The sequence below is a fragment of the Nilaparvata lugens genome, chromosome 3 (assembly GCF_014356525.2).
Source record: "Nilaparvata lugens isolate BPH chromosome 3, ASM1435652v1, whole genome shotgun sequence".
Taxonomy (NCBI): domain Eukaryota; kingdom Metazoa; phylum Arthropoda; class Insecta; order Hemiptera; family Delphacidae; genus Nilaparvata; species Nilaparvata lugens.
This window is the reverse complement of record NC_052506.1, coordinates 53,419,788-53,445,233: the sequence shown is the minus strand read 5'-3', so window position 1 is coordinate 53,445,233 and position 25,446 is coordinate 53,419,788. Positions and strand designations below refer to the sequence as shown.

The 25,446-nt window shown below is 34.5% G+C and overlaps 1 protein-coding gene across 3 annotated transcripts in view; it reads right to left on the bottom strand.

The window, feature by feature from the left end:
• The window catches only part of LOC111051128 (protein spire), a 241,801-nt gene that overhangs the window by 14,513 nt on the left and 201,842 nt on the right, over positions 1-25,446 (bottom strand). For 2 of the 3 annotated variants that reach the window (XM_039424012.1, XM_039424013.1), the window contains 2 exons: positions 8,466-8,563; positions 1,431-1,611 (listed from right to left, as the gene is read on the bottom strand). In XM_039424012.1, the coding sequence (XP_039279946.1) occupies positions 1,431-1,611; positions 8,466-8,563 (279 nt within the window). The remainder of the gene's footprint in view (positions 1-1,430; positions 1,612-8,465; positions 8,564-25,446) is intronic. The other variant, XM_039424014.1, reaches the window with a different exon arrangement.

Genomic DNA, 25,446 nt, shown 5'->3' with positions numbered 1-25,446 from the left:
TAGTTTCATAATACTTGTAAGTTCAGTAGTTTAAACGATGTTTTCTTATAAATTGACGATATGAGTTAATACTGGAATAGTACCGTTCAAATCCAATTATGTTAAAAAATTCAAAGAATAGAATAATATTTATTAGTTTTAATGAGACTTTTAATCTATCGAGCCCATTACATATTTTTTGGCTATCAACGTCACCTTTCCGAAGCTATTGTCGTTTTTTAAAACATGAATCAGAACCAATAAATAGGTTATTCTAGAGAATTGGGTCAATTCTTTTTCCTATTGAACCAATAATTCTATTGTCCTGTCCTTTTTTGATGCTGATGCTGGAACTGTTATTCACTTTAAAATACCTATCAAATCAATCAAATGTACGGTATCTTATTCGACTTTTTGAACTGCTTTTGAAGCAGGATGTGTTGATTTATGAGAACTATTTTTGAGAACATCATTCTCTTATATTTTAACCATATTCTCCCAATTTTCATCAAAGTGCACTCAGTTCTTCAAATCAGGATGCACTCTCTTATTCAAAATGACAAATATGTCAGTAATTAAAAATACCATGAGATAAGGACGAGGTCTTAAGACTGTACATGATTCTACACATTATTTCATCAAGCCATAGAAACAACTTTCCTTTTTTCATTTTAAACACAGTCATTTACAAATTTATCTATTTAAAACTACATAGATGATTGATATGATTGGGAAAGGAACAATAGGCACAGCCCAAAAGTAGGCCTATTCCTCTCCAGAATTTGTAAAAATATAATATGAACCTATAATAAATTGGGAATTAATTTGATTGGAATAATATATTCAATCGGAGGAAACATAATGATGAAAAATCACAATTTTCATGGAATGGAAGATAATTGTGATTGATAAATAATTGAAATTTAAATGAAATAATTGAATGAAAATAAAGTGCAAGCTAAGATTTATAAACGTTCCTCTAGATTAACGATAGGGGAATTCAAGTTCAAATTGGAGGAATTAAGTTCGAGGCCAGCTAATATTCATTATTTTTCAAAATTAATGGAACGGGGATAAGTGGATTCGCGATTTTAAAAAAATGTAAAATTTCATGAAGGTGAGCGTTGAAAACAAGTTAAAAAAACCGTCATGCTGAATAAAACGAAAAAAGTTTGGAGAGTAAGAGTACAGCGGGTATCAAGAGCAGTTTGATTGGACATGCTTCTTCTCAGAGTCATGCTTGGAGGTAAAGTAGCGATAAGATATACGAAGACAAATTGAACACTGACTGATCGATACTTGAAATCTATCATAACAAAGCGCAAGATGTCATTATGCTTGAAAGTAAAGAGAGATAAGATACGACAACAAATCGGGCAATAATATAATTGATCAGAGCAAAACGCAAGATGCGACACGTGAATCGGGCATAATTTGAGTGGGGAGCCTACACTCGAGGGCCGTGTCGCAGTAGCGATGATACTCGTCGTGGGTGAGGGTGGTGGAGGTACCTGTCCTGTGCCAGGGGTGGCGTTTGCCGCCCCCCTGCGACTGCTTCCTGTCACCGCCGCCTCCGCCGCCTCCACAGTCCACGTCTTCGTCGTCTTCATCATCATCGTCTTCGTCGTCCGTCTGCAAAAGAGAACACAATATTAGAAAAACAGATAAACTGATACTCAAGTGTATAGCTGACGTCATTTTACTGAAATCAGTATAAATTCTTCATTCAAAATTATTTATTTATTAAAAAAACACAATCGAATACTTCCCAAAAAGCAAATACAATATAGTTTCCTAATTTATAATATGTGGGTATTCCCTATAGGCTACCCTGTGTTGGGACACTTGAATATAATATAATAAAATATTTATATACATTTAAATATTATATAATGAAGAACATTATAATTGAATATGATATTAATTATAAACTCATAAACTGTGACAGCTCTAATAAGTTTAATCTTAACCATGAAAAAATCAATAAAAAACAATGCTAACACAGAAAAAAAACAATCAAAAATAATAGTTATTCTCTGTCGGAACTTTCAATGATGATTTGTTCAAAATATTCTTTACTTCATCGTAATACATTTTTAACAATAAATACATTTATCAACAATTGCGAGAATACCTCTTATTATTCACAATCACCCATTATTCAACTCATAAATAGATGTAACACTGGCTAAGCCATAGTCACACCCTTAAGAAGACTATACATCTGTGTGTAGTGGTGTGTTCCGGGTAGCCTAAACAGGTCAACCATGTCACTTTAATGGCTATAATAACCTTTAAATTATAAAAATAATACTTTTGAATTCTTAGCTCCAATTCACACAGAACTAACATAGGAAAAAGACATGTCGCGGACTTTAGTCCCTACAACGTCTCTTGTAAACATTATATTACGGTCCAATGCTCACAGAAAATACGTGGTTTCGGTCACTTCACTGAAGAGGATGAAACATCTCCTGTCATTTTTTAAATGTAATTTTACTGCAATCCAACACTTGAATTAATTAACAGTTCAATTCTAGCTTGATTTAATAGGCCTCCTGTCATGAAAAGATAAAAGTTCGCGCCATGTCCTTGCCCGACGTCCGTACTGTGTGAACTGGGCATAAGTTCAAGTATAACCACAAAAATATGAAAGTGAATATTACAGTGAAGTACATAATAGTACCTATTGAAATATATAATAAGTATTAATTATTATTAAACGAAAATCCAAATTAAATGCTGTACTGCTACTGCTACTGCAAATATTGAGAACAGGGTAAACAGCTAGGTGGAAATTCGATGAACGCTACTATTCAAAAATAATTTGTCAGCCCGGGAATCGAAACCAGTACCTCCTAATTGCCGGTCAGGAATGCTTACCCTTACATCAAACTGACAATCTCTGGATAGCAGCGCTCATTAGGAGGATTAGGAGGTACTGGGTTCGATTCACGGGCTGACAAATAATTTTTGAATAGTAGCGCTCATCGAATTTCCATCTAGCTGTTTACCCTGTTCTCAATATTTGCAGTAGCAAAAGTCTTACGGGTGAATTACAGCATTTAATTTGGATTTTCTTTTGATAATAATTATTAATTCATCAGCATATGAATAATAATTGCAATATCTTAGTAATTTCCATCTGTATAATAAGTATCCTTTCTAATAAAAAATGAGTACAGTATATTAAAATATTGAAGCTTCTGAATCCCAGGACAGAGTCAAGCAGATCCTCAGACGAATTTTCATAGAATCAACGATAATTGTGATTGATAAATAATTTATATTATTGAACAATTTCCTGGGCGGAAATTCACGTTTGATTTACTGGTTCAGCTTGGGAGATGTGTGTCAATATTCCAAAATCATGAATAAAATTGACTATTTCCAGTAATCTGTAATAAGTGCTTTTTGATAAATTGTAGCCTACATCACCCAGTTACTATTGCTATCTAGTGGCAGAATTTGGAACAACATCTCGATTTATTGTTGATTGACACTTGCAATATCTTTAAATTTATGTTCTTTTATGTGTAGAATTCAATAATTGTTTGCATTCTCAACTTTATTCAGAAAGATTCTACGAAAACTGTGAATAGCGTGGGGGGGGTGGAGTTAAGGGGTTGAATAGACCGTGAAAATGAATAAACATACAAAGGTGAGTCGCCAAAAATAAAATGTTGGGTATTACAACTGCGGCATATTATTTTATATTGGAAGATGAAGTTTCCCCATTTTAATTTTATCGTAGAAAATGAGATCACTTATTCCAAAAAGCACATCAGAATATAATACTAGAGCGTGCAGAGCTTTCCCACTTGAAATTGAATGAGCAGGTCATGGAAGGGTGAAGGGGTAAAGCGTAAAGGGTAAAGGGTTGAAGAGGTGCCCCAAAAGCGCAGGTCTGGGGCTATTGATATGATTCCCCGCTGAGCGGCCCCCTTCTCCAAAAATAAACGGCACAGGCGTTTGTCCCATTTATCGAATTTCAAACAAGGACACTGACGTCATAGAGAGCAGCTGTGACGTCACTATTGTGAGCCAGGACTCCATTCAGGACGGCAAGATCGATACTTCTACGGTATGAGCGTAAAACTGAGATTTCCCTACACATGGTTAACGGTTAACCACATAATTATATTCCAATAACAACAATACTTTTATTATTGTACGACTGTTTCACAAATCCAGTTTATTCTTGTTTGTAAAAACACTAAACCTTGTGCCGGGCACTGTCTTTAATTCAGGCCTTTTCCCAAGTTATAATAGTAAATTTAATACGCAATAGACTAGAGCCATTATTGTAAGTGAGTTAGCGAAATAAATTATTTTCTCTCTCTATTATGAACGGCCATGACTTCGAGTTTCCCATGATAGATATTTAAAAATTGTGGCTCCGAGTCGTCGAGGAATGTAGATTATGGAATTATCTCTAAAACTTAGCCTTCCTGGCGCGACACAATGTGCGATAAGTTGGAAAACAGCAAGCATTGAAATTATAACAAACTACCGATTTTGCAGTTACTATTTGGTCCAAAGGTTCTAGAAGCCACGCGACGATTGGTCAAATTGATTCCCTTTGCCCAATAGGAGACCTGTTTCTAAATACAGTAGTGGGGCGATTCCCCAGCCGCGCAAGACCAGATTACGTTTCGGAGGACACTTTGCTAGGAGCACTACGAGAGTAAAGATGTAGTCACTATGTTTCGCCCTTTTTGGGCAGGTTTTTAAGTTTATTTCAGTAGTTAATGTAGGAGCTAGTTTTATTTTTTATTAATGTTTAAATTTACTAGTAGTGCCATGTCCTGAAAGGTTTAATTGTGTTTCTTCATCATGTACGAATAATTGTTTCTTCAAATAACCGCTAAGGTACGTAAACTAAGGTTAAAATATAATTTAGGGAAATTAATCAAGTGAACTTCATCCAAAGATTTTATCAACAAAGCCTGTTATTTTTCAAGTTAATAATATTGATTGAGAATAATCCTTTTGATTTTATTAGTGATGGAAGATACTTATAATTTTTTTCTACAGAAGTATGGAAAGTTTTCAGTTACGTTACATTTGAGTTATTGTTCCTGGAGATATATTATCGTAGAGTATTGCTGAAAGTCAGGAAGATAGCCTTTAAATTGAAATGAAACTTTTAAGAATTGTTCATATTGAGTTTATGACATTTTTTAATTTATATTTTTCAGACTCTGTTTTCTTATGTCATTAAGGCTTTTGAATGATTTAGTAAATTTTTTATGATAGAAATCTTAATAGATGAAGAAGAAAGTTTTTCTTCTCCAGGAAATTAATATTAATGAATGTTCAAATTTTAATACAATTTAAATTATTTTCTATGTGTCTACTAATTTTATTTAATTAAAGGTGAATCTTATAAGGCAAACATTATCTTTCCTTAAAGTGAAATTTTCAATATTTTTTTCTTTTATTGTGTTATAAAGTGTCTTGTTTTATTAGGAACCTGGAAACAGAATTGAAGGAGGAAACGGATTCTTCTTCAACTATTCCTCTCCATCTAATCCAGATCAACCATCGATGTGAATTTTAATTGAGAAATTAAAAGTGGAAAAGTTTTTGAAACAGAACTACTTTTCGCCTTAGTCATGTACGATGATGATTTATCATCATTATAATTGATTTTTTTGTTGAGGATGATGCTAGTGAGGATAGTGCATGGTTAATGGGAGGGATGATGATAGATGATTCCTCTGAACCATAGAGAAGTAAATTTGAGACTTTGAATTGTCCAGAATAGACAGAATGGTCTGTTAGGAGAAAAACCTCGAGCAACCAACCATCCTTCCAACAGGAGAACCGAGATCACGGCGCTTGAGCGGTTGTGAACGGCTGCTTAGACGACAATGAGTTATAGGTTGGATGCCTAGTAACACAGATAGATTTAGGATAGAATAATTCAATTTGAATTGGAATTAAATTGAAGAGTTACCATTTCCAAGGAAAGAGAAAATCAAGAGGATAGAGATTATTTTCTCTTAATGTAGAACAAGAAGTAGTCAAGCCTTAGACATAATCGAGCATTGATAAACATCATTAACCTAAAACAATTCGACTCATACTTCTCCTCATCTATACAAACCACAAACTGAATGAATTAAGTTTTCTCCTGCAAATGGAATAGACAACAGATTCAATTACTGTGGTAACTGAAATATCGAGGAGTCGTTTTAATAAGCATGGTAGTAAAAGAGGTTGATTCATCATATAGGTATTTATTTTTTCTCTCCAAAGTGAAATCAAACCACAAGAAATATACTATAAGTTTCTTGTGAAATAGTCGACTGCACAACAAAAAATATTCTTGATAATTTATCATTTTATTAAAAATGTCCCACAAAGCCAGAAAGATATGTGGTCATGGATTATTAGGTAAGCCAGTTTGTATTTAGTTGATTGTTGAAAAAAAGTGAGATGAAAAGTTCTCAGGCATAATTTTAGATACGGATCTTCCCAAAGAAATAGCCAAGTATACATTATGTTTGGGGGGAAGCACAATCAATTCACATTCACTTTTCCCGACTATGAAAGAAAGGAAGTTGTTCGTGAAATACTGTCCCAAAACTATCAATAATGTGTAAAGTGTCTGGTAATAAATACTGTTTTTTAAGTGAGATAAAAATAGGACCGTGTAAACCTTATATAATTACATTATTTTTGCATAAAATTTGTCAGCATCATCTGGAAAAAGTGAAAGATTACTATTCGACAGTCAAAAATAATGTATTATTCTTTTACATCCACTAATGAATGAAATCTAACATAATTATAAAAAATTCTCAATCTGCATTTCCCCTAAATTTATAGTAGAATTGGATTTCCGAAAAATAAAAGCCTACTTGCCTACAAGGATTGAGGCTGAATTTCGTCCTGAAAATTAGCAAACCATCTAAAACAGGATAAGGCTAACTTGGAGTGATACAGTAGACTTTCCATCTAGGATGTCTGTGGAAATGCTATCAGCCGGGGATTGAGTGGAGGCGCGACATTAAATATTTGCTGCAATTCAGCAGAGTTGTGCTTCTGCTCTCGGATGAATTCCTCTGGGGAGAAACGGAGTTTGCTTCGGCAACAACTTTATAATTCCCATGAAGTATTCAGAAAGCAATAAATGGAAACATGCATTTGCATGCACTCTACTTTAATTTCAACAAAGATAACCAAGACTACAAGGAATTTCAATAAAATATAAAAAGTTTCTCAATGTTAAACTACTGAACTAATCATAGTCATAAAATGTGATTTTGAAAGTATAAGTGAATATTTTTTTAACCATATCACCAGAGTGTCAAAATCTTTAAACTAGGAAAGTCATTCTTTGATATAAGAATAAACTGAATGAATAAGGATGTAATTGCTATTCAAAAAAAATTATACTACAGTTCAATTCTTATCCTTATCATGAACCTTTCCGTTCATCGTAAATCTTCCTAGGAATTGTTAATCCTGTTATTTTTTGATTGGAAATTTAATATCATCTTTCATATTTCATAGTTTTCCATTTTACAAGAGATTCTAAGAACAACAGAATAGCGCAAATCTCTGCTGTGTGAATTATAACTACGAAATACTGGCCAGAGAGCCATAAAAATGTGTAATTGCGCTTTCATGAGAATCAAATTTCATATTTCCAACACCACAATCGAATTATGTGTCAGTAGGAATGAATTTCGACATTTCGACAGAACACCGTTTGATAATTCAATCTATGTTCAATCCCTATTAGGGTGTCGGAATGTTTTCATCATTGACAATCAGATCTGACGTGAACCAATTCTTTTCAGAGGCACGAGCACATTTCTATAACGGCAAATGAGATATCACGTGCCAGAGGCAGAAGGTATGAAAGAGGCAAAAGCAAAGGATGCGTGATTATGTTGTCTCACGGCGAGAAGAGATTGGAGATGTCAGCATCAACCAGTTGATCAGCTGTGTTGCAGCTATTCAAACAGGACAAATAGGTCCTTTTGTGAAGGATAGCACACACTTTTTCTGCACTCTTTATGGTGAGACATCCAACACAGACACATTTGGGAATGTTTCTCCTCTTGATTCCTTTGTTTGCATTTATAAATAACTGTATCATGCACTATTCATAATGTTTCATATTTTGATTTGTGATTGATTAAGTTATAACACATATATGTTTATGTTTTGTAAACTTTGATTTACAAATCAAATAACATATAGATAGGTTAAAAGGTTTTACTGTATTGATACTGTAGTATCAATTGCACTTTTATATCAAGCCGAAATATGAGAATTGACAAAAATATTATTCAACTTTACAAAATTATCAAAACAAATTTTGTCCAGTTATGAATGTTTGTATCCATGTTACAGAGTTGATTCATTCCATATTTTTTCCCTGCTTATTCTAGCTCATAACTTTTACTATCTGCCGTTTGACGTATTCAAATTATTTAATCTCTATCTTATTGAAATGAATGAGTTACCTGTAGAGCCGAGAAGTCGACTTTGATGAGACGTCGTGTGTTTTTCTGGGGAGGGGAAAGGGGGTCTGGTGAATCGTCCGCATTCCCTACAGGCACCACTGTAAATGAAAATATGACATAATATTGTTAAAAAACAAATATGTTTTAATGAAAAATTTCATGATTAGAAGTGGATGTATTATTTTAGGGGTTTATTGATAGACTTTTGGATCAATAAATTGTTGGAGAGGTACAAAAAGAGATTAAGAGAGACAAAAGACATGAGAAATCATGACTAGAAGTGAACAATTAAAAACAAAAAAACCAGAAAAGCAAACCACAAAATCTTTCGTCAAAAACATTGTTCAAGAAAAAATTTCTACAAGAGAAATCCCATTAGAAGAATGAAAAAATATGAATGGAGTATAACAAATGCTGGAATGAATGGAGTATATCGAATGCTGGAAATATGGAATGAATGACCTACAAGAAAAAACAAACTCTTATAGACCATCGAGTCGTAACATTCGCTATGAGAATGGTTGATTTATAGGCTCATTGCAATAAATTACTCATGGAACTCTCAACTAAAATCGTAATGAATTGGAGTAAAATTCCAAAAAGAGTAATTTACTTTTAAAATAAAATTACTCATGGAACTCTCAACTAAAATCGCAATGAATTGGAGTAAAAATCCAAAAAGAGCAATTTCATGAAAAAATTATTCTGACTGCTTTCCCGGATTTATCCCCCTTTAATTAGCCTGGAACTAATTCTAGTGAGGAACTTGTTAAGAGAGTGGTGGCGAGAGATAAATCAATGCAAAAGGCTTCATAGTTTACTTTTCCGGACGCTAGTTTCAATCCAAACAGTTTAAAAATGGCCTCTGATTTTTTATAAATATTAGAAGGTTATTACATCAACAGAAACCCATTCATGAATTATAAACGCTATAAAATTGATCAATGATCCGAAAGTAATAAGTGAGAGTTGAAATTCCACATCAGTGAAATTTTTCACTGACATTTTTTGTTATGTGAAGAACTCACATAAAATCATTATCATAAATTTAAAAATATCATAAAAGAAATTCCTACATTTTCATGGTTTTATATCAAAGTGTGACTAGCAAATTTGTCCTCAATTTGTCTCAAGTATTTGAAGACAGGATGTTATGAGAATACCCATTGAGCTTTCCTGTACTTTTTCTCAACATATTCTCTACTAGATCATTACGACACTAACATGGGACGACAACTCTTGTTTTCCTACAATGAGTAATTGAGTACAAGACAAGCCATTAATAGCATCATTGTATAATTATATAATTACATAATAGTAAGCTTGTTAAGGGGACAACTACGAAACGGTCCGTCAAGTTGTTGAAGCTCAACTCTTGAGCGAAAGTAATCTTCACTTCAAAGTTCATAATAGAAAAGTTTATCGACATCCTGCATCATCATTTATTCAATTTGAAAATATCAAATGAATACATCGATGAATTTGATGAATAAATGATGATGCATTCTTTTCTAATAATGAAAAATGTAGATTGAATATAATTTTTGTCAAATTCAGCTAAATTTTCGGATTTAGATGATGTGGCGTGAAATACTACGAAGAAATATTCTACTGCTCCCATAGAGTACTTTTCAGGACTACTTTTCTTGCAGTCTATAAGATATCTCATTCAATAACTACAATCCAATGTGTTTCAATGTCAATTGAAAGAAAAGCAGACATGAACTTCCTATACTATAATCATACTATTAAATAATTTGACACTTTTATACTACTATATTTACTATATAATTTTGCAAAAACATAATAGCATAAATCCTAAATTTAACAGGAAAATTCAGGTAATTCAACTACTATTCTTTTAATGTACCACTCTTATTATCAAACTCATTGACGTCTATCACAGAAAGCACTCCATGCCATGGAGTATGCCAACTCGACAGACGATGACAATTTCAGATGGTATGTAAGTGTATAACTGTATGATGTGACAACCACACAAGTTACAGTAATAAATGAACATTGAAAAACTATTTGATAATATCATTGTGAAAAAATCACAACAGTTAAAAATTCTCGGACATGAAACTATTAATATTTGAAGCAGTAAAGTATTTCAGAATCAGATTTGCAGAATCTATGCAAAAAGTAGCCTATTTATATTTCAAATATGAAGTAGACATTATTGAATTTGAAAAATCGTTAAAGCAGCGCTACTTGTTCCGATGGAAATGGTTAATCTAATCATCCATCCATCAATCTTAGTGAATCATTCGCACCAAAATGGTCATTTCCTTTAGTCCTCTGGTTTTGGTATAGGAAGCTTTCAGTTTTGGATAATAAGTCATCGTATACTGCAGTCTGCAGTATAAACAGATAAAATTGGTTCATTCCATGGGAAATAATTTTCCATTCCTGTGACTCAATTTCCCGCGTTCCTATATTTTCCTTTCGTATTCTTGTTCACTTGATAAGAGATAAAAGGTGAATCTTGAAAGACTGATCCATTAACCAATTGGGTCGAAATGTTCACCAGTCAGAGATAAGCGTTCAAGAGTGATACAAACGTACGATTTTACAGTCGTGAATCAGCGATGTGATTCTCGATCCACTTTCCTCGATGGTTGATTTAAATCTTAGTGAAACCGATCTCCATTGGCATGGATGACCGAAGATCTCGACCATTTTAAAAGCAGATCGGATGCATGAAGTGCATGTTGGACTCGCAAGAATTGCAAGAAATGATTGAATAAAGAAGTTTGGCTGGTGATGATGAGTGTTGGTTGAGTCAGTGGTCAAATGACAGGTCACCACACTCTGCAGACCATGACGGCCATTTTAATATAGTCACGTCTCCAGATAGAGAAAAGGAAACGTGATATTCCCTTTGCGCTGTCATTTTGGACATTGTTGACCTACATAGGTTGCGCGTGCCACGTCAAGGGTTCTACTTAGAAGAAAAATGCGAACCATATTTCTACACAGAGATTCACTTTAAACTTTCAGTATTGGTTGAATGAGAAGCGTTTGTGTTATTTGCAGAACAAATGCTGACAGTAAACATGATTTTCACTGTAGATTTCGGTGGTGTGCAGCGCGAAACTTAACTGTACACCAACCGACAACGACACCAATTTTACATCATCAGAAAGATGAATTTTGTCAATTGAACTGGAGGTGTATTTTCCCCCAGAAAAGTAACGGAGCTGGACATCACTGTTTCCCACAGTTAGGAAACTATTCTTCCTAATAATATGACATATGCAATTGGACAATATGACAGTTTTATCTAACAGTTCCTCCACAAATCTCGGGTATATGCAGACAGTTATGTGGGCAGGTAACATATTGACATTTATGAATAGGCATAAATTAATAGAATCTTTATCTTTTACGAAATAAAGAATTCTCATGTTATAAGAACACATTCATCTCTCAACAAATCCGATAACATTCTCCTATGAAAACTTGAAATTATGTCATATTGGAAACAATATTGTTATGCAATATATTTCTGAAGTGACCTTTCTGAAACTAATAAACTGATCATAATAATTCTCAGAGTATAAGGTAGCCTAACCAGTTTCATCTCAAACTGAAGATGAGAACATTGCACTGTGGATGATTAGAATATACAGTATCCATTTCCGGTTCAAATAATCTTGAATAAAAATTATTATAACTGGATTCACTTTGAATGTCAACTCTTGTTTGAAATATCACTCAAGATGGAACACAGCAACCTCCAATAGCCCAATAGATCTTATGAGGTGACTGGGCTACTACTAATTAATTAATTTATTAAGAGATAAACTCAATAAGCTGATATGATCATGTAAATACTTTCTTTTTTCTTTAATTTATAGTGATTTTAAATTATATTCAATACTAGAATTCTATTTTGGAGAGTATGATCATTAGTCTCGTACATGAGATTGTAGCCTACAAATTTCACTATTTATAGATAATATTCGATTATTTATTCCACTATATCGAATATCTATTATAATCGATCACTCATTTATTCATGTCCAATTGCTTATAGTAACCAAAACTAGAATTGTACTCTCAAAGTTTAACAGCCTGATCACAGAGAGTCATGAAGCTCATAAATGATTCAAGCTTTGATGAATTTAGTAATGATTGATCATTCAAGGGCCAGGAAAGTCGAGCTTCCAGTTGATTGATCACTTGCACATTGTAGTATGAGGGTTGAGTTTCGTGTTTGATGGATGATCCATCAGAGCCCAAAGAAAAGTGGTTCAAAGGATACCAAGCGACCTTTCTTTGTCCTTTACCCGTTCTCTTCATGCTTCTTTTTTTTCTTCCTAAAATGTTACACCTCCTCTTCGACTGGATTATCACTTTCATAAAACCTTTCATACCATATAATCACCTAGATTTTTCTCAAAGGGTATTCTGAAAATTGTATAAAACTATCGAAATATTTAATCATCAATTTTATCTCATTCTGTTTTTATGAAATATGGTTGAAACGTTGAAACCATTAAAATACATAGTTTCTCTTCCTCATTCAGTTTTTCCATTTTTTATGAAACCTTTAAAATAGATATTCATAAATTTTTCCATCTCCTTCGGTCTTCCGTTACTTTTCTCATTCGGTTTTCTGAAACTAGTGAGAAAACTTCAAAATTCAGTCATCGAGTCTATTTCTTTCATTCGGTTTTCGCAAACTTGCATGATGCAACTCATCAACACTACAAATTCCAATGTGAAACAGTCAAATTCTGATTTCAATCAAGTGTCAAGTATAGATATGTTCAAGATCTCATCAAAATTTTCTAGACCTGATAATCATCATCTATAAATCTATTATAAATTCTTCATTATCTCAAGTAATTGTAGGTTTTACACATTTACACGTGGCAACGAAATATGAGAGAAAAATTGAGCCACCAACTTTCAAATTCTGGAATACAAAACAGAAAAGCATAACGTGAGGGAATTCAAGAAATATGACCTTGTCAGACTGCGGCAGGAATGAGAAGTTGAACTCGATAAGGTTTCCTTCCCTCCGGTCCGGAAAACCCAATAAATGTCCGTCCAGACGTACACTCTACTCTCTACTTGGTAGAAACGATTTTCCTGACACTAAACTTCAACGACAGGTTGTTTTCCACTGTCAACTCGCAATGCAGTATCCTTCGCATTCTTTCTCAACTATCTCATCCCTCTTCTTCAAAAACCCTGCAGAAATTTGTCTTACACTTCACGTTGAATCTTCAAGTTTGCCAAGATCAATAACTCCTCCACATTCCAAAAACCATAGAACATGTTTTCAATTTTGAAATCACTCCAATCCCCTATGTATTTCCTTAAAAATTCGAAGTGAGAGAACGTATTTCAGCTTCAATTTCGATATTATAATAACAAACACTACATAATAGTTGTCATCACCTTTAGCTGTTGTATTTCTGTTACTGAATGCCAGATATCTATTGAAAAAAATCTGGTGTGGTGCACTCACACAACTTTCCTAGCCGTTATGAAAATTGATCAACTGACGCTAGTGTTCCCGCGCATCTCAAGTCTACTTTTTCTAAGATCTGAGCCAGCTGGTGACAGGACAATAGCGCTGCAGACACACGAAGTCTGCTATCTCTTCATAGTGAATGATTCAATAGAATAATCTTATTTTCTCAAATTTCGAGCTTATTTTCAGTTTTAGGTGAAAATGTTACTGAACATTAATTGTAGAGATTTTTATGCTCAATCTTTTACACTTGAAATTTTTGGTTTAAATTGTATCTAAAGCCTGATAATTGGGAATCTAAAATCAAACTTTGCATAGATGGTGCAGTGCTCCTGAAATTTTTACAGATATGATACTTGTGGCAGTTGATAGAGCTTATCAATGACTTTTCTAGGTATGAATTTGATCAAAATCGTTGGAGCCGTTTTCGAGAAAATCGCGAAAAACCCTGTTTTTGACATTATTTTCGCCATTTAGCCGCCATCTTGAATCGCATTTGATCGAAAATGTTCGTGTCGGATCCTTATAGTGTAAGGACCTCACGTTCCAAATTTCAAGTCATTCCGTTAATTGGGAGATGAGATATCGTGTACACAGACGCACATACACTCATACACACACACACACACACACACACACACACACACACACACACCACACACACACACACACCACACACACACACACACACACACACACTCAGGGGACATTGAAACATATAGAAATTTAGAAATTGGGGTACCTTAATTTTTTTCGGAAAGTAATACTTTCCTTACCAATGGTAATAGGGCAAGGAAAGTAATACGTTCCTCAGTAGGCCTGTAATTCATTCCAAGAAAAATATGATTGTATGTAGCCTATATGGCATATTGTTATATTGCATTATATTGATTCATTTTTTAATGTACAAACGCCAATCACAACCAGGATGAAGTTTATTTTGATTGACAAGTGACACTCATATTTTGAAAATTCCTTTACAAAAGCTTATTATTAGCTTCAATCAAGCTTTTCCAAGTGTGATCAAAGAACTACGGTATATAATCATCTCAATCATCGCTGAAATATTATGCTGCAAGTATTGTCTACATACGTACGTTTCAGCTTCTTTTTGGAATGCCAAAACGTCTCAGCATCTTCGGCTTCCTGGGGAGGGGTTTCAGGGGGCAGAGCGACACCCCCGACAACCCCCCCACCACTGGCAGTCACCAGCATGTCACCACTTGTCAACACATGCCACAACACCACAACACACTTGAAACACCATTTTCACAACACAAAATGCACATGATTCAACTCTGTAAAAAACACACAGAAAAGAGATGCAAAACGATTCTCTGGATCACGACGTGTAAATGGTTGCTCCAACCTGATTGCATGAAACGGGACGGATTGCAACGGGAATGCAATTATTGAATGTCATCGAAAGGAGACACAAATCGACTCTAATGACGATCGAAAATTAGTTTCTACTTGAACTAACAATGTTGGGAACGGAATCTCCAGAGTCACCGTAATGTTTCCCAGTTTGTCTGATCAGTTCAATGCTTGATTTGATGGAGTAATCGGTCTCAAGATTTGTTTTTGTCTTGTTAATGGATGACTCAAGTAATGAGAGCTTGTGAGTAGTTGGCCCAGTCGTTAATGAGCTTCATCAATTTGGATTCCCGTTCAAATAATTTGTTAGTGAATCATTAAGTGTAATCAAATTACCAAGTCCACTTCTAGATACTTTCAAGAGAGGAAGAGAAGTAGCCCGATAGTATTGGTATACTGGTTCCAAAACTAATTTAATGTTTTTCATCAATGAGAAAAAATCTTTTTCATTTGTTTTAATTAATTGCAAATACCGTTCATAATATGTTCAATCAGAATTAGAAGGAACAATAAAAGATAATTTGAAAAAAAAATCAAAAATAAAATAATAATTATCGAATCAATGTATTTTTATTTTTTGAAGAATCAATTTCAATTTTCAATCTAGCAATAATAACAGTTAACCTAATATTGGACCTGATATATAATCAAATATAACAATTTATGAACAAAATATGTTACACCGCAGAACGACTTTGAGCAATAAATAACAACATAAACTACACTTGTGAATTGATATGACTGAAGAAACATTACAGAACTCTATATATGAGTTGTGTGTTGTCAGTAGCCTAAACATTATTTTAAAGTACTAGTACCCTAGTTCCCTTGTAGATTGGAAAAATACATCACTCTGCATAGAATATATTGACCTAGTACTGGTTTGTGAATATCTATTCAATAACCTATTATAATATTGTTTCATCACTAACTTCTGATCCGATGTAAAGTATTATTGTCATTATTTTGAATTTTCAAACAATAGAATTACATACGAATATTCCAATATTCCAGAAAAAGCAACAAAGAACAATGAACACGACCCATTGATTCAATTATCTCAAATGATCACGTAAAATAGGTGAAATTCCTCATTTCTATTATTATGTATTATGACTAAGGTTGCGTCGATACGTGATTCAACTAGTTCAGTTTTATATTCTCTCGTGCCACATAGCTTAGTGCTTATTCATACTAGAGTCAACAATCAGAATAGTACTAAGTTTTCACAAAAATGGAACTCAAATTGTTAAACTTAGTTTTGCTTATTATACTCTGGGTATACAATTCCAAATGTTGTAGTTCAAGCTGGAGTGAAATGTAATTTTAGACAAATTAGTTGATGACTCACTGTTCAACAAGGGACCTGTTGTGGTAGAATCAATAGCGAAAGCTTGAAGCTCTACAAGCGCTTTCCAACGACAGTGAGTGCAATGTGAAACCTAAGCACACAGTTCACAGGTTTGAAAATCATGTCTGAGTTATTTAATTACTTTCTGTGAGTATGTTATGTTCACGATAACCAATGATATGAAAATTAACATAGTGTCTAAAGAGTTCAGTTATTCACAGTGAATAATTTGTAATGATGAAAACACATCCATCTTTCTATTCGAACTAAAGTTTTATGAGAGAAATATTGGGAGAATTAGGCTGGAATGATGTAAAAGTACTGAAAACGTTCTTTTCTCAAAGGTGAATTTTTTTGAACTCATTTTCATGAATTTCGAAGACTGAATGTTTTCAGAACACTTGTTAAGATCGATAATATTTCAAGAAAAAGTAACCTTGTCCCGTATAAAACATGCAGTTCATTAGTACATTTTTTAGTTCATAAGAACCACAGTCTGCATAAGACTCTATTAGAGCAAAGTCCTATACGTGTGAGTCGACCGGCTTATTATTTATTACCCGCTTACTACAATACTCAATACTAAATCCCTTGAGAAAAATGTTTTCAAATTCATCAGACATTATACCGTATCACAAGTATTTTACTGTATTACAATGAGTCACATTCGTATTGTCGAGTAGCTTTGATAATGGCAGACGAATGATCGAGCTCCAAGAAGAGGAGAGAAAGCGAATCTACGAATCTACATCTAGGAATCAGGACAGGGATTCACGTAAATGAAGACTGATTGCTGTGACTGACATCAACCTCATCAAATCAGGACACAAACAATCATCAAGACGCCACTGGGCAACATGCGAGCGCTCTATCAATACTTTTGAAGCCAGATAACGAACAATAATCCTCTGAACATTAATTACATTTATGGGTGTAGAGGTATGATGTGTTACATTATTGGAGATTTGAGAGTAATTTATGAGTGGTACTTGTGCTAACACGATAGCACAATGCATGCCATGTTACAACGAGAACCTTATCATTAAAAATGAAATCAACTATGAAACAGTAAGTGATGATCACGCTTAGGCCTACTTAAAAAATAATTGTTAGGCATAAGGCGATAAGGATATTAAGTTTCTCAACCAACTTCCAATGAAAAAATGGAATAGAAATACTGTTCTCAATGATTTATGGTTCTTTCGAAAATAAATTATAATGAATTATATAATTTATAAAATTATGTGAAATTTGTGTGAAATTTCTTAGGTTAAGTACTGTTAGGATAGGTCTGTACAAGTGGGATTATAACAGTCAAACACAGTCCTTCATTGTATAATTATTTCAATTCATAAATTATTATTTATGGTTAGGGAGGAATTGATACAGAAACGAGGAATCGGATGTGACCATCGTAACGTGATTTATCAAACACATAATATACCCAATGATAAGGCTAGTTAGGCCTACCCATTGATGTGAGGTATAATCCTGTATCTGAATCTCATAGAAACGAGTCACGAACATGATTTAATAGTATAATGTGAATAGTTATACTGCATATTGAAGTGAAGCTTACATGTTCTCCATGAAACATCTTATTTTCATCAGTTTTGTATTATTCTTAATCATATTGTCTTTTGTAGCTCAATGTTAATATTATAAATATATCACGAATACGTGAATTTTCCAGAGAGGATATCAATTTTATATATTAATTCATAAGTACAGCAAGCACCTATCAATAAAACCACTGTTAGAGGTAAAACAGGCAATTCCTTCGTAAGTTCTCTCCCAAACTTAGATTAACACTAATAATAAGAGTTCGAAAAAAGGTTATGTTAATAGTTGAATTATCGAAAGTTAGAGAGAAGAATTCATGAGAAGTTTTTGATTCTGTGATAGATATTCCACTTGAAATTGAAAAGCTATGAATGATTAGATAAGATGAAATCGAATTATTCCCTCGATAAACCAGCACAATGAAAAGCTATGAATTGAACCAATTGATGGGGGAAGCAATCAGGTCAGAGCAAAGCGATTTCCGTGCACAATTCGCGGACGTTCGTAGCTCTACTTACAGATCAGTCAAAGTGCGCAAATTCGCGGTCCGATCGGTTCCGAACGAAATTACATCGAACACTGAAAGATTCCGTGCCTTTGGCGCACATCTGGTGAGTAATAGGTGTATTGCGCATGCGTGTATTATACGCCCTCGCACCAGTCGATAAGGCTTGGTATGGTGAAATAAGAGGAGGGGTTTGGGGATGAATTGTGAGGGATGAAGGGGTGGAAGGGGGCAGAGGAAACTACCCTAAGACGAAGGAAAATTAGTGGCGCTGTAACACGTTTTTAAGAGACACCGTAAGTCCCTTTTAGCGGAGGAAATTTATTTTTGTACTTAGACCATCCTTGCCTGGGAATAAATTACTCTAGCTAGCCTACCTGAGCCCATAATTTGTGAGGAGGCAAGAAGTCCTTCCTCATGTATATTTTGCTATGAGTGAAACAAGTTAAGAAATACCGGTACTATTTATTGTAATTAGGAATGTTTGAATATTTACTGTAATGAGAAAAGTGTGCTGATCATTTTCGATTGGATTTATTTATTTATCTCTCTCATGAGAGATCTGTTTTATGAACAAAATCTGTTTTATTTTATGATCAAAACAAATCAATTATTATCATGAGCATTGATTCAAGAAACTGAACTATCAAACTTCGGAGTTCAAGGAAGAGCTCAAATTCTGAGTGAAAATTGATACATCATAGATGATATTCTTGAAAAGGAATCGTGAAAATGTAATTTTTTCTGAAGCTTTTGATTTTTTTTTAATTATTCTGTAATTGACTAAATGTCCATTTTTCTACTACTTATAGACATCATTCTCTAGAGAGAAGGACTCCACAGAATGGTGAACGCATACAACATTATGTCTTAATATAGCTAAAACTCTTTGGAAGGACAATTTTTTTGAACTTGCATAATGGGATGATATTAAAATTGATACAGAGAGTTTATGACAAGGCAAAATTTAGACAGTAATTTCCACTCCATTACTTTTCTTGAAGGATCATTTAGCTTGGCTTGGAATAAACAATCTAGAGTTTATTCTATGATTACAGTAATAGTTTTAAATATTATGAGGAAAACATCTCAAATGTCCGAAAAAATCCCACATTAAAACTATAACTAATTCCTTATTATAATATTTGAATACTGTATCAAATCCATAGTTTTCTCAAATTCCAATAATCGAGGAACATAATTTCAAGTGGGATATTACGCCAGTAATTTCACACGTTCAAAACACGCGTTCAACACACTCACACATTTTCAATTTGAGCTCACTTTGTTTCTAGCTAGCAAATTAGGACAAGCTTTTATCGGTTGTAATGGAGTTTACAGTTTAGTTCGACTTGATAGCTTTATTACTGGAGCGTAACTTTTGAAGTGCTTGCATGTTGTATCCAACGGATGCAACTTGATCGAAACATTATCGATTATTATCGATTATATTACGCACTAGCGAACTGGGCTGTGCATAGCAACCGCAGCTATGCTTGAGACATTCACTAGCATACATCAGTAATTGACTTCTTACTTTGGTGAGACTCACTAACTTTGAACTGTAAGCATACCTTCTAAACAACAATGCTCTGCTCACTATTCAACCAATGCTGACAGATTGGAGTGCATCCACTGATGTGATGGTGCAGAGTCCCTCCCTTGTGCCTTCTGGTTGGGAGTTGAGTGGTTACTCAACACAACTGAGTGTGAGAACGTAAAATGTGTAGAAAGTAATTGCTGGTCAGAACTAACTGGGCCAGCCTTAGAGAACTGAATGAAAGTATTTGCCCGAGTGATGCAAGCAATGAATTTAGTATAACTACAATTTGCAGCTCAGCTGACAAAGATATTCTACTTTAATGACTAACAGTCCTCAACGAGTTGGGCCTTCTATTGACAAGGCCATGTGAGTGATTAGACCTCACTATAAACTACGTAACATGAAGTGTATGCGGGTAATTCACAATGGTTCTTTATCCCAACCTCAATGTCTAAGGTTAGTTAGATCATTCTAGAACGTAATCAAATTTGATTCAGTAGGAATTGTTGGAGCGATACAGTGCCAGCTGAGTCAATAATATAATACAGTCATTAAAGTTGGATTGAGACACAAGACTGCACACGAGTGCAGTATATCACTTTATTCTTCACAGATCTCGCAATCCATTATCTCATCCATATCAATCTGAATAGAATATTTTTGGGAGTTGCATTTGTAGCTTGTTATACAACAATCCAAGTTTTATAATAGATAGTCTAATTGCTACAAATTATGTATTACTCCTCACTTGTTGAATGGATAGACTTGATTTGTCATAACTACAAATTCATTGAGTAACAAAATACCAGTTACGGTTGTTACACCATTGTAAACATCTGGTAGACTAGGGTTAATGTACAGAGCAGCACAATATAATATACAGTGAACGTCTGCAATTTATTGGCCTAGACAAGCTACTCCCACAATTAGCAGTTCCTTCAAACGTCTCAGCAATGGCAATTAATGCACGTCACATCTGTTCAATGATCGTCATAAGAATATTGAACAGTATCTCACAGTGAACAACCACTTCAGCTATTCAAATTTTGAATAAATAAGGATTTCTCTCCAACTTTTCAGTTCTCTGTGACATAACTAAAGTGCGAGATAAATTACTTTTAACATGAAGAGGAGAAACCCATTTCTCCCTCCACAGTTTGTAGCATAGACACAGACGGACATCCTGAGCACAATTGGATGCGCCGTGTCATTTTGCTTCATTTTCTTGTGATGAAAACATCTCTGTAACATACACAAACCAATATACCTGCTGACCAGTACACTACTTGGAGCATTGCCAGCAATTAATAGCTGGAGGGGAGTGTTGGTGCGACGCGTTGCAAAGCTCTCTCACACAGACACAAAAGAAGGAGAATGCTGCTAGGTAGTGGGAGTGATTAGTGGAGGATAGAGCATCGGACCTCTCCGTCTTCGAGAAAGAGCTGTGTTAAAAGTAATTTATCTCGCACTTTAGACATTTCACAAAGGAAAATCATTCCTCACACACAGGTTTATAATTTTCTCTCTATAATCCTCCAATGTAGAACTCCTTCCTCCCCTATTCTAGATTTTTCGGTTCTATTATTCTAAATATTTTTGCACTAAACATATCTGGTCTAACAGAAATACTTCTACTGGCCGAATAAATTTTGACGAATCGAAACAATTTTACTTTCAATTGAGTTTTCAATTCAGCAACACATTTTAAGAAGTTCAATTCAGCAGTGAGAAACACACAGCTTTCACACTACATGTACGAATTTCTATTCATCCAAGATTTTAGATTAGGCTGAGCTCTGTATACAAACGTAAACGATTTATTAGCATGGGAACCTTGACAATTACAGAGCGTTCTATTTCTAATAGTGGAGTGAAAGGCGTTGGCGGGACTTCACTTCTGCCACTGTGACCATACAAGAACAACAAATCACAATGAACCGGATTCGGTTTCAGAAAGATCTGATATCAGTAATGGGCTCCGTACATTCCTAAAATAGAGTAACAAATATCAGCCAACCATTAGTTAGTTTCAACTAACTAATATTATTGTATACAACACAAGTAGAGCTTATTGGAGACACACAAAAATTTAGCCTTTATGAACCTAGGGAGAGTAATTGAGCAAATAAAAATGTTTCATTTTCTCTTGAGTTGACATTATTTCCATCTATAACAAAAACAATTCAGCAAATTTGCAGTTCGACTCAAAAGACTATTTATCCGCCAGATTCGCAATCTTCAGCACAATGATATGAAAAAATGTGATATTCAATTTGACATGGATTATTGTGAATCAGAATTGCTTCTGCTGGACAAGTTTTGAAGAACAAATTATAAAGTAAATTGTAATGATTGGCAAAAGGGAGCTCGAAACACAAAATATTCTAAAACAGTATTAGAAATTAGTAATAATTACTAAGCATATCTAGTATGACCAATCGCAACGTTTTAGCGATCACGATGTAAACTGACACTTCCCATGTATCGAATTGTTCCAGAAATCATGGAATTAAATTTCTCTTTTGAATGCTACAACAAGATTCGGATGAAAATTTTATTCAAAACTGACAAATGCTCAATGACACCTTGATTATCATTGTTGCACAGATTGCCTTAGCTTGTAGCATTTTCTCTGCTGTTTTTTGTCCAAGGTTACTCCCAATCTTTATCTACGCTACCATCACGATTCCAGCCATCAGTTCGACTTTCCCTTTCCCTTGCACTCTGTGATCGCAACACAAAGCGTTTGGCAAGATTCCATGGGAATTATTCATGGAAAAAATAGTTTGAAATTCAACTTGAAAAAAAACTACGATGGCTCAGTTACAGAAGTATTTCTCATTCCACATTTTTCGTTAGATTTAAGACGGATTACATTGTTCATATTTAAAATATTTTACTAATCGGTTAGTCGATCGTTATAAGTTATAACTATCAATATAATTTTGTTGGGTTTCAAATATTCCATCAATAATCGTTTTCACAGATAATGCTAACTGATGGCTTCTAGCAAAAATATATTTGTATCAATTTATTGAAAACGATACAGAAGAAAGCTCGACTTCATTGACGTGAATAACTGCCAATTGTAGGAGTTACTTGTACGACGTTCACCTTGTAGGATGTCATTTACCCATCATAGGCCCTTGCTTCATCCCAACTTTACCTGAGATTGACAATGGAGTCCCAACGGATTAACAACCGAAACCCCCACCTCTTAATTTTAATAGAATTGAGAGTGATTATGAGAAGTCTTTCTATCAATCTGAGTAGAATTTCGCAAATAGTCACTCTTGATTTGATTTTTCAAACCCAAATTCGTTCATTACCTAAAAATAGATGCGGTGGTACATAAATGAAATTCTTGGGGGTGAGGATGTGGTCCGTTTCATTAAATTACAAAGATTGCGCTGGGCTGGTCATGTTGAGAGAATGGCAGAACATCGAATGCCAAGAGCAATTTATAAGGCCAGGATGGAAGGTAGAAGACGACAGGGGAGACCACGCAACCGATGGAGTGATGAAGTGGAGGATGATCTCCGAAAGATGGGGATAAGAGCATGGAGACAAAAGGCATGTGACCGTGATGTGTGGAGGGCTCTTGTGCGAGAGGCTAAAGCTCACATCGAGCTGTAAAGCCAGAAGAAGAAGAAGAAGAAGAAGAAGATGCGGTGGTACGATTCATAAGTTATTTCCTGAATGATAAGTTAATGTGGGCACTTCTGTGAGTTTACAGAACCAACTACTATTTGGGATCTATAGTTATTCTGAAGTGTTACTCAACACAAGCAAGGGGCGAGAAACAACATGCGTGGAATTAAGTTACTTGGTTTCACCAACATCCAGATAATAATGGGTTGTAATGATCAGATGTGAAGCTAACTGTGTTCAACATTCAACACTAGCCGAAAAAGGTGAACACTATTTACTACACTACATTACAAATTTACTAACCTACTACAGCACATGTGTTTGGCTGTGTTGCAACATTCGGACCAACCCACTCTATACACCGTGAACTGGGATTGTCAGCAAGGTCTTAAATCCAAATCGAACAAGAATCAGTCTCTGCCTCACACCTTTGAATTCTACCAAGTTCTTTAATCAGTATCATAATACGCTTTCTTGATTTTTTTTCAATACATTGCAATCTAGTCTAAAAAGTCTAATGAGCAATTTTTTTCTAATAATAAGGAGGTGAATTTAATAAAATAGTTAGTTCTCACCAGGACTACTACTTCTAGCAACTAACTTGTCTCTCTTGTTCACCTCTTCATCATGTTGGAAGGTAGAAGCTTCTGAAGCACATGCATGTTTCATGTGATTCTAAAACTTTTTCAAACAGAAATCCGATCCGTCTGACGCTAATAATTATTAGTAATGATAATGTTTGTTTGACAACGTGCCAGATAGACCACATTCAACATTCCCATATTGTATGCTTTGCACTCTTGTACGTGACCTAATAGGAGTTTGGCACTTGGAGTGTTATCTACTTTCCCCAAAAAACAAGGCCACGCTTATTATTCACTTGATTGATGAATTATGAAGAACCTGACTGAATATGATACACTTTGAATCCGTGTCCACACTGAATAAATGTACAACATACAAGTTCGGCAAACATGTTTGTTGAGGGGCTCAGGGACAAACATTTTGAAAAGTTGGGACAATCATTGTTTGTCAAACAAAAAATTACTGTTTTTCCAAACATTTTCAGTGTTTGCTATAAAACATAAAACCTGTTCTCCCCACTTACAAATAATTTGTTTGGTAACGCGTCCACACTGGCCAAGGGCAAACATTGTATGTCAAACATGATAGAATTTGCCCAAACTGTTTAAACGAACATTTTTGTCGAACATTTGTTCAGTGTGGACCCAGCTTTACACTCGTAAATATTTCCAAGCTCATTTTGGTTATTTTGGAAGAATTGTAGAAACATCGGTCTGATCAGCTTATTGTTACCCAGTCTACTGTGTTAAGATAAAGTGGGAGGAAAACTAACATCTTATATCTTTTTGAAATTCAGAGTAAACAATGAGACGAGTGAGTAAAAAATTACCAAAATAGATTTCTAAAAATATAATAGAATAGAAATGAGTTCTCACAGAACGGAGCTAGAGCTTCTTTCGTGTAAACCCTGAT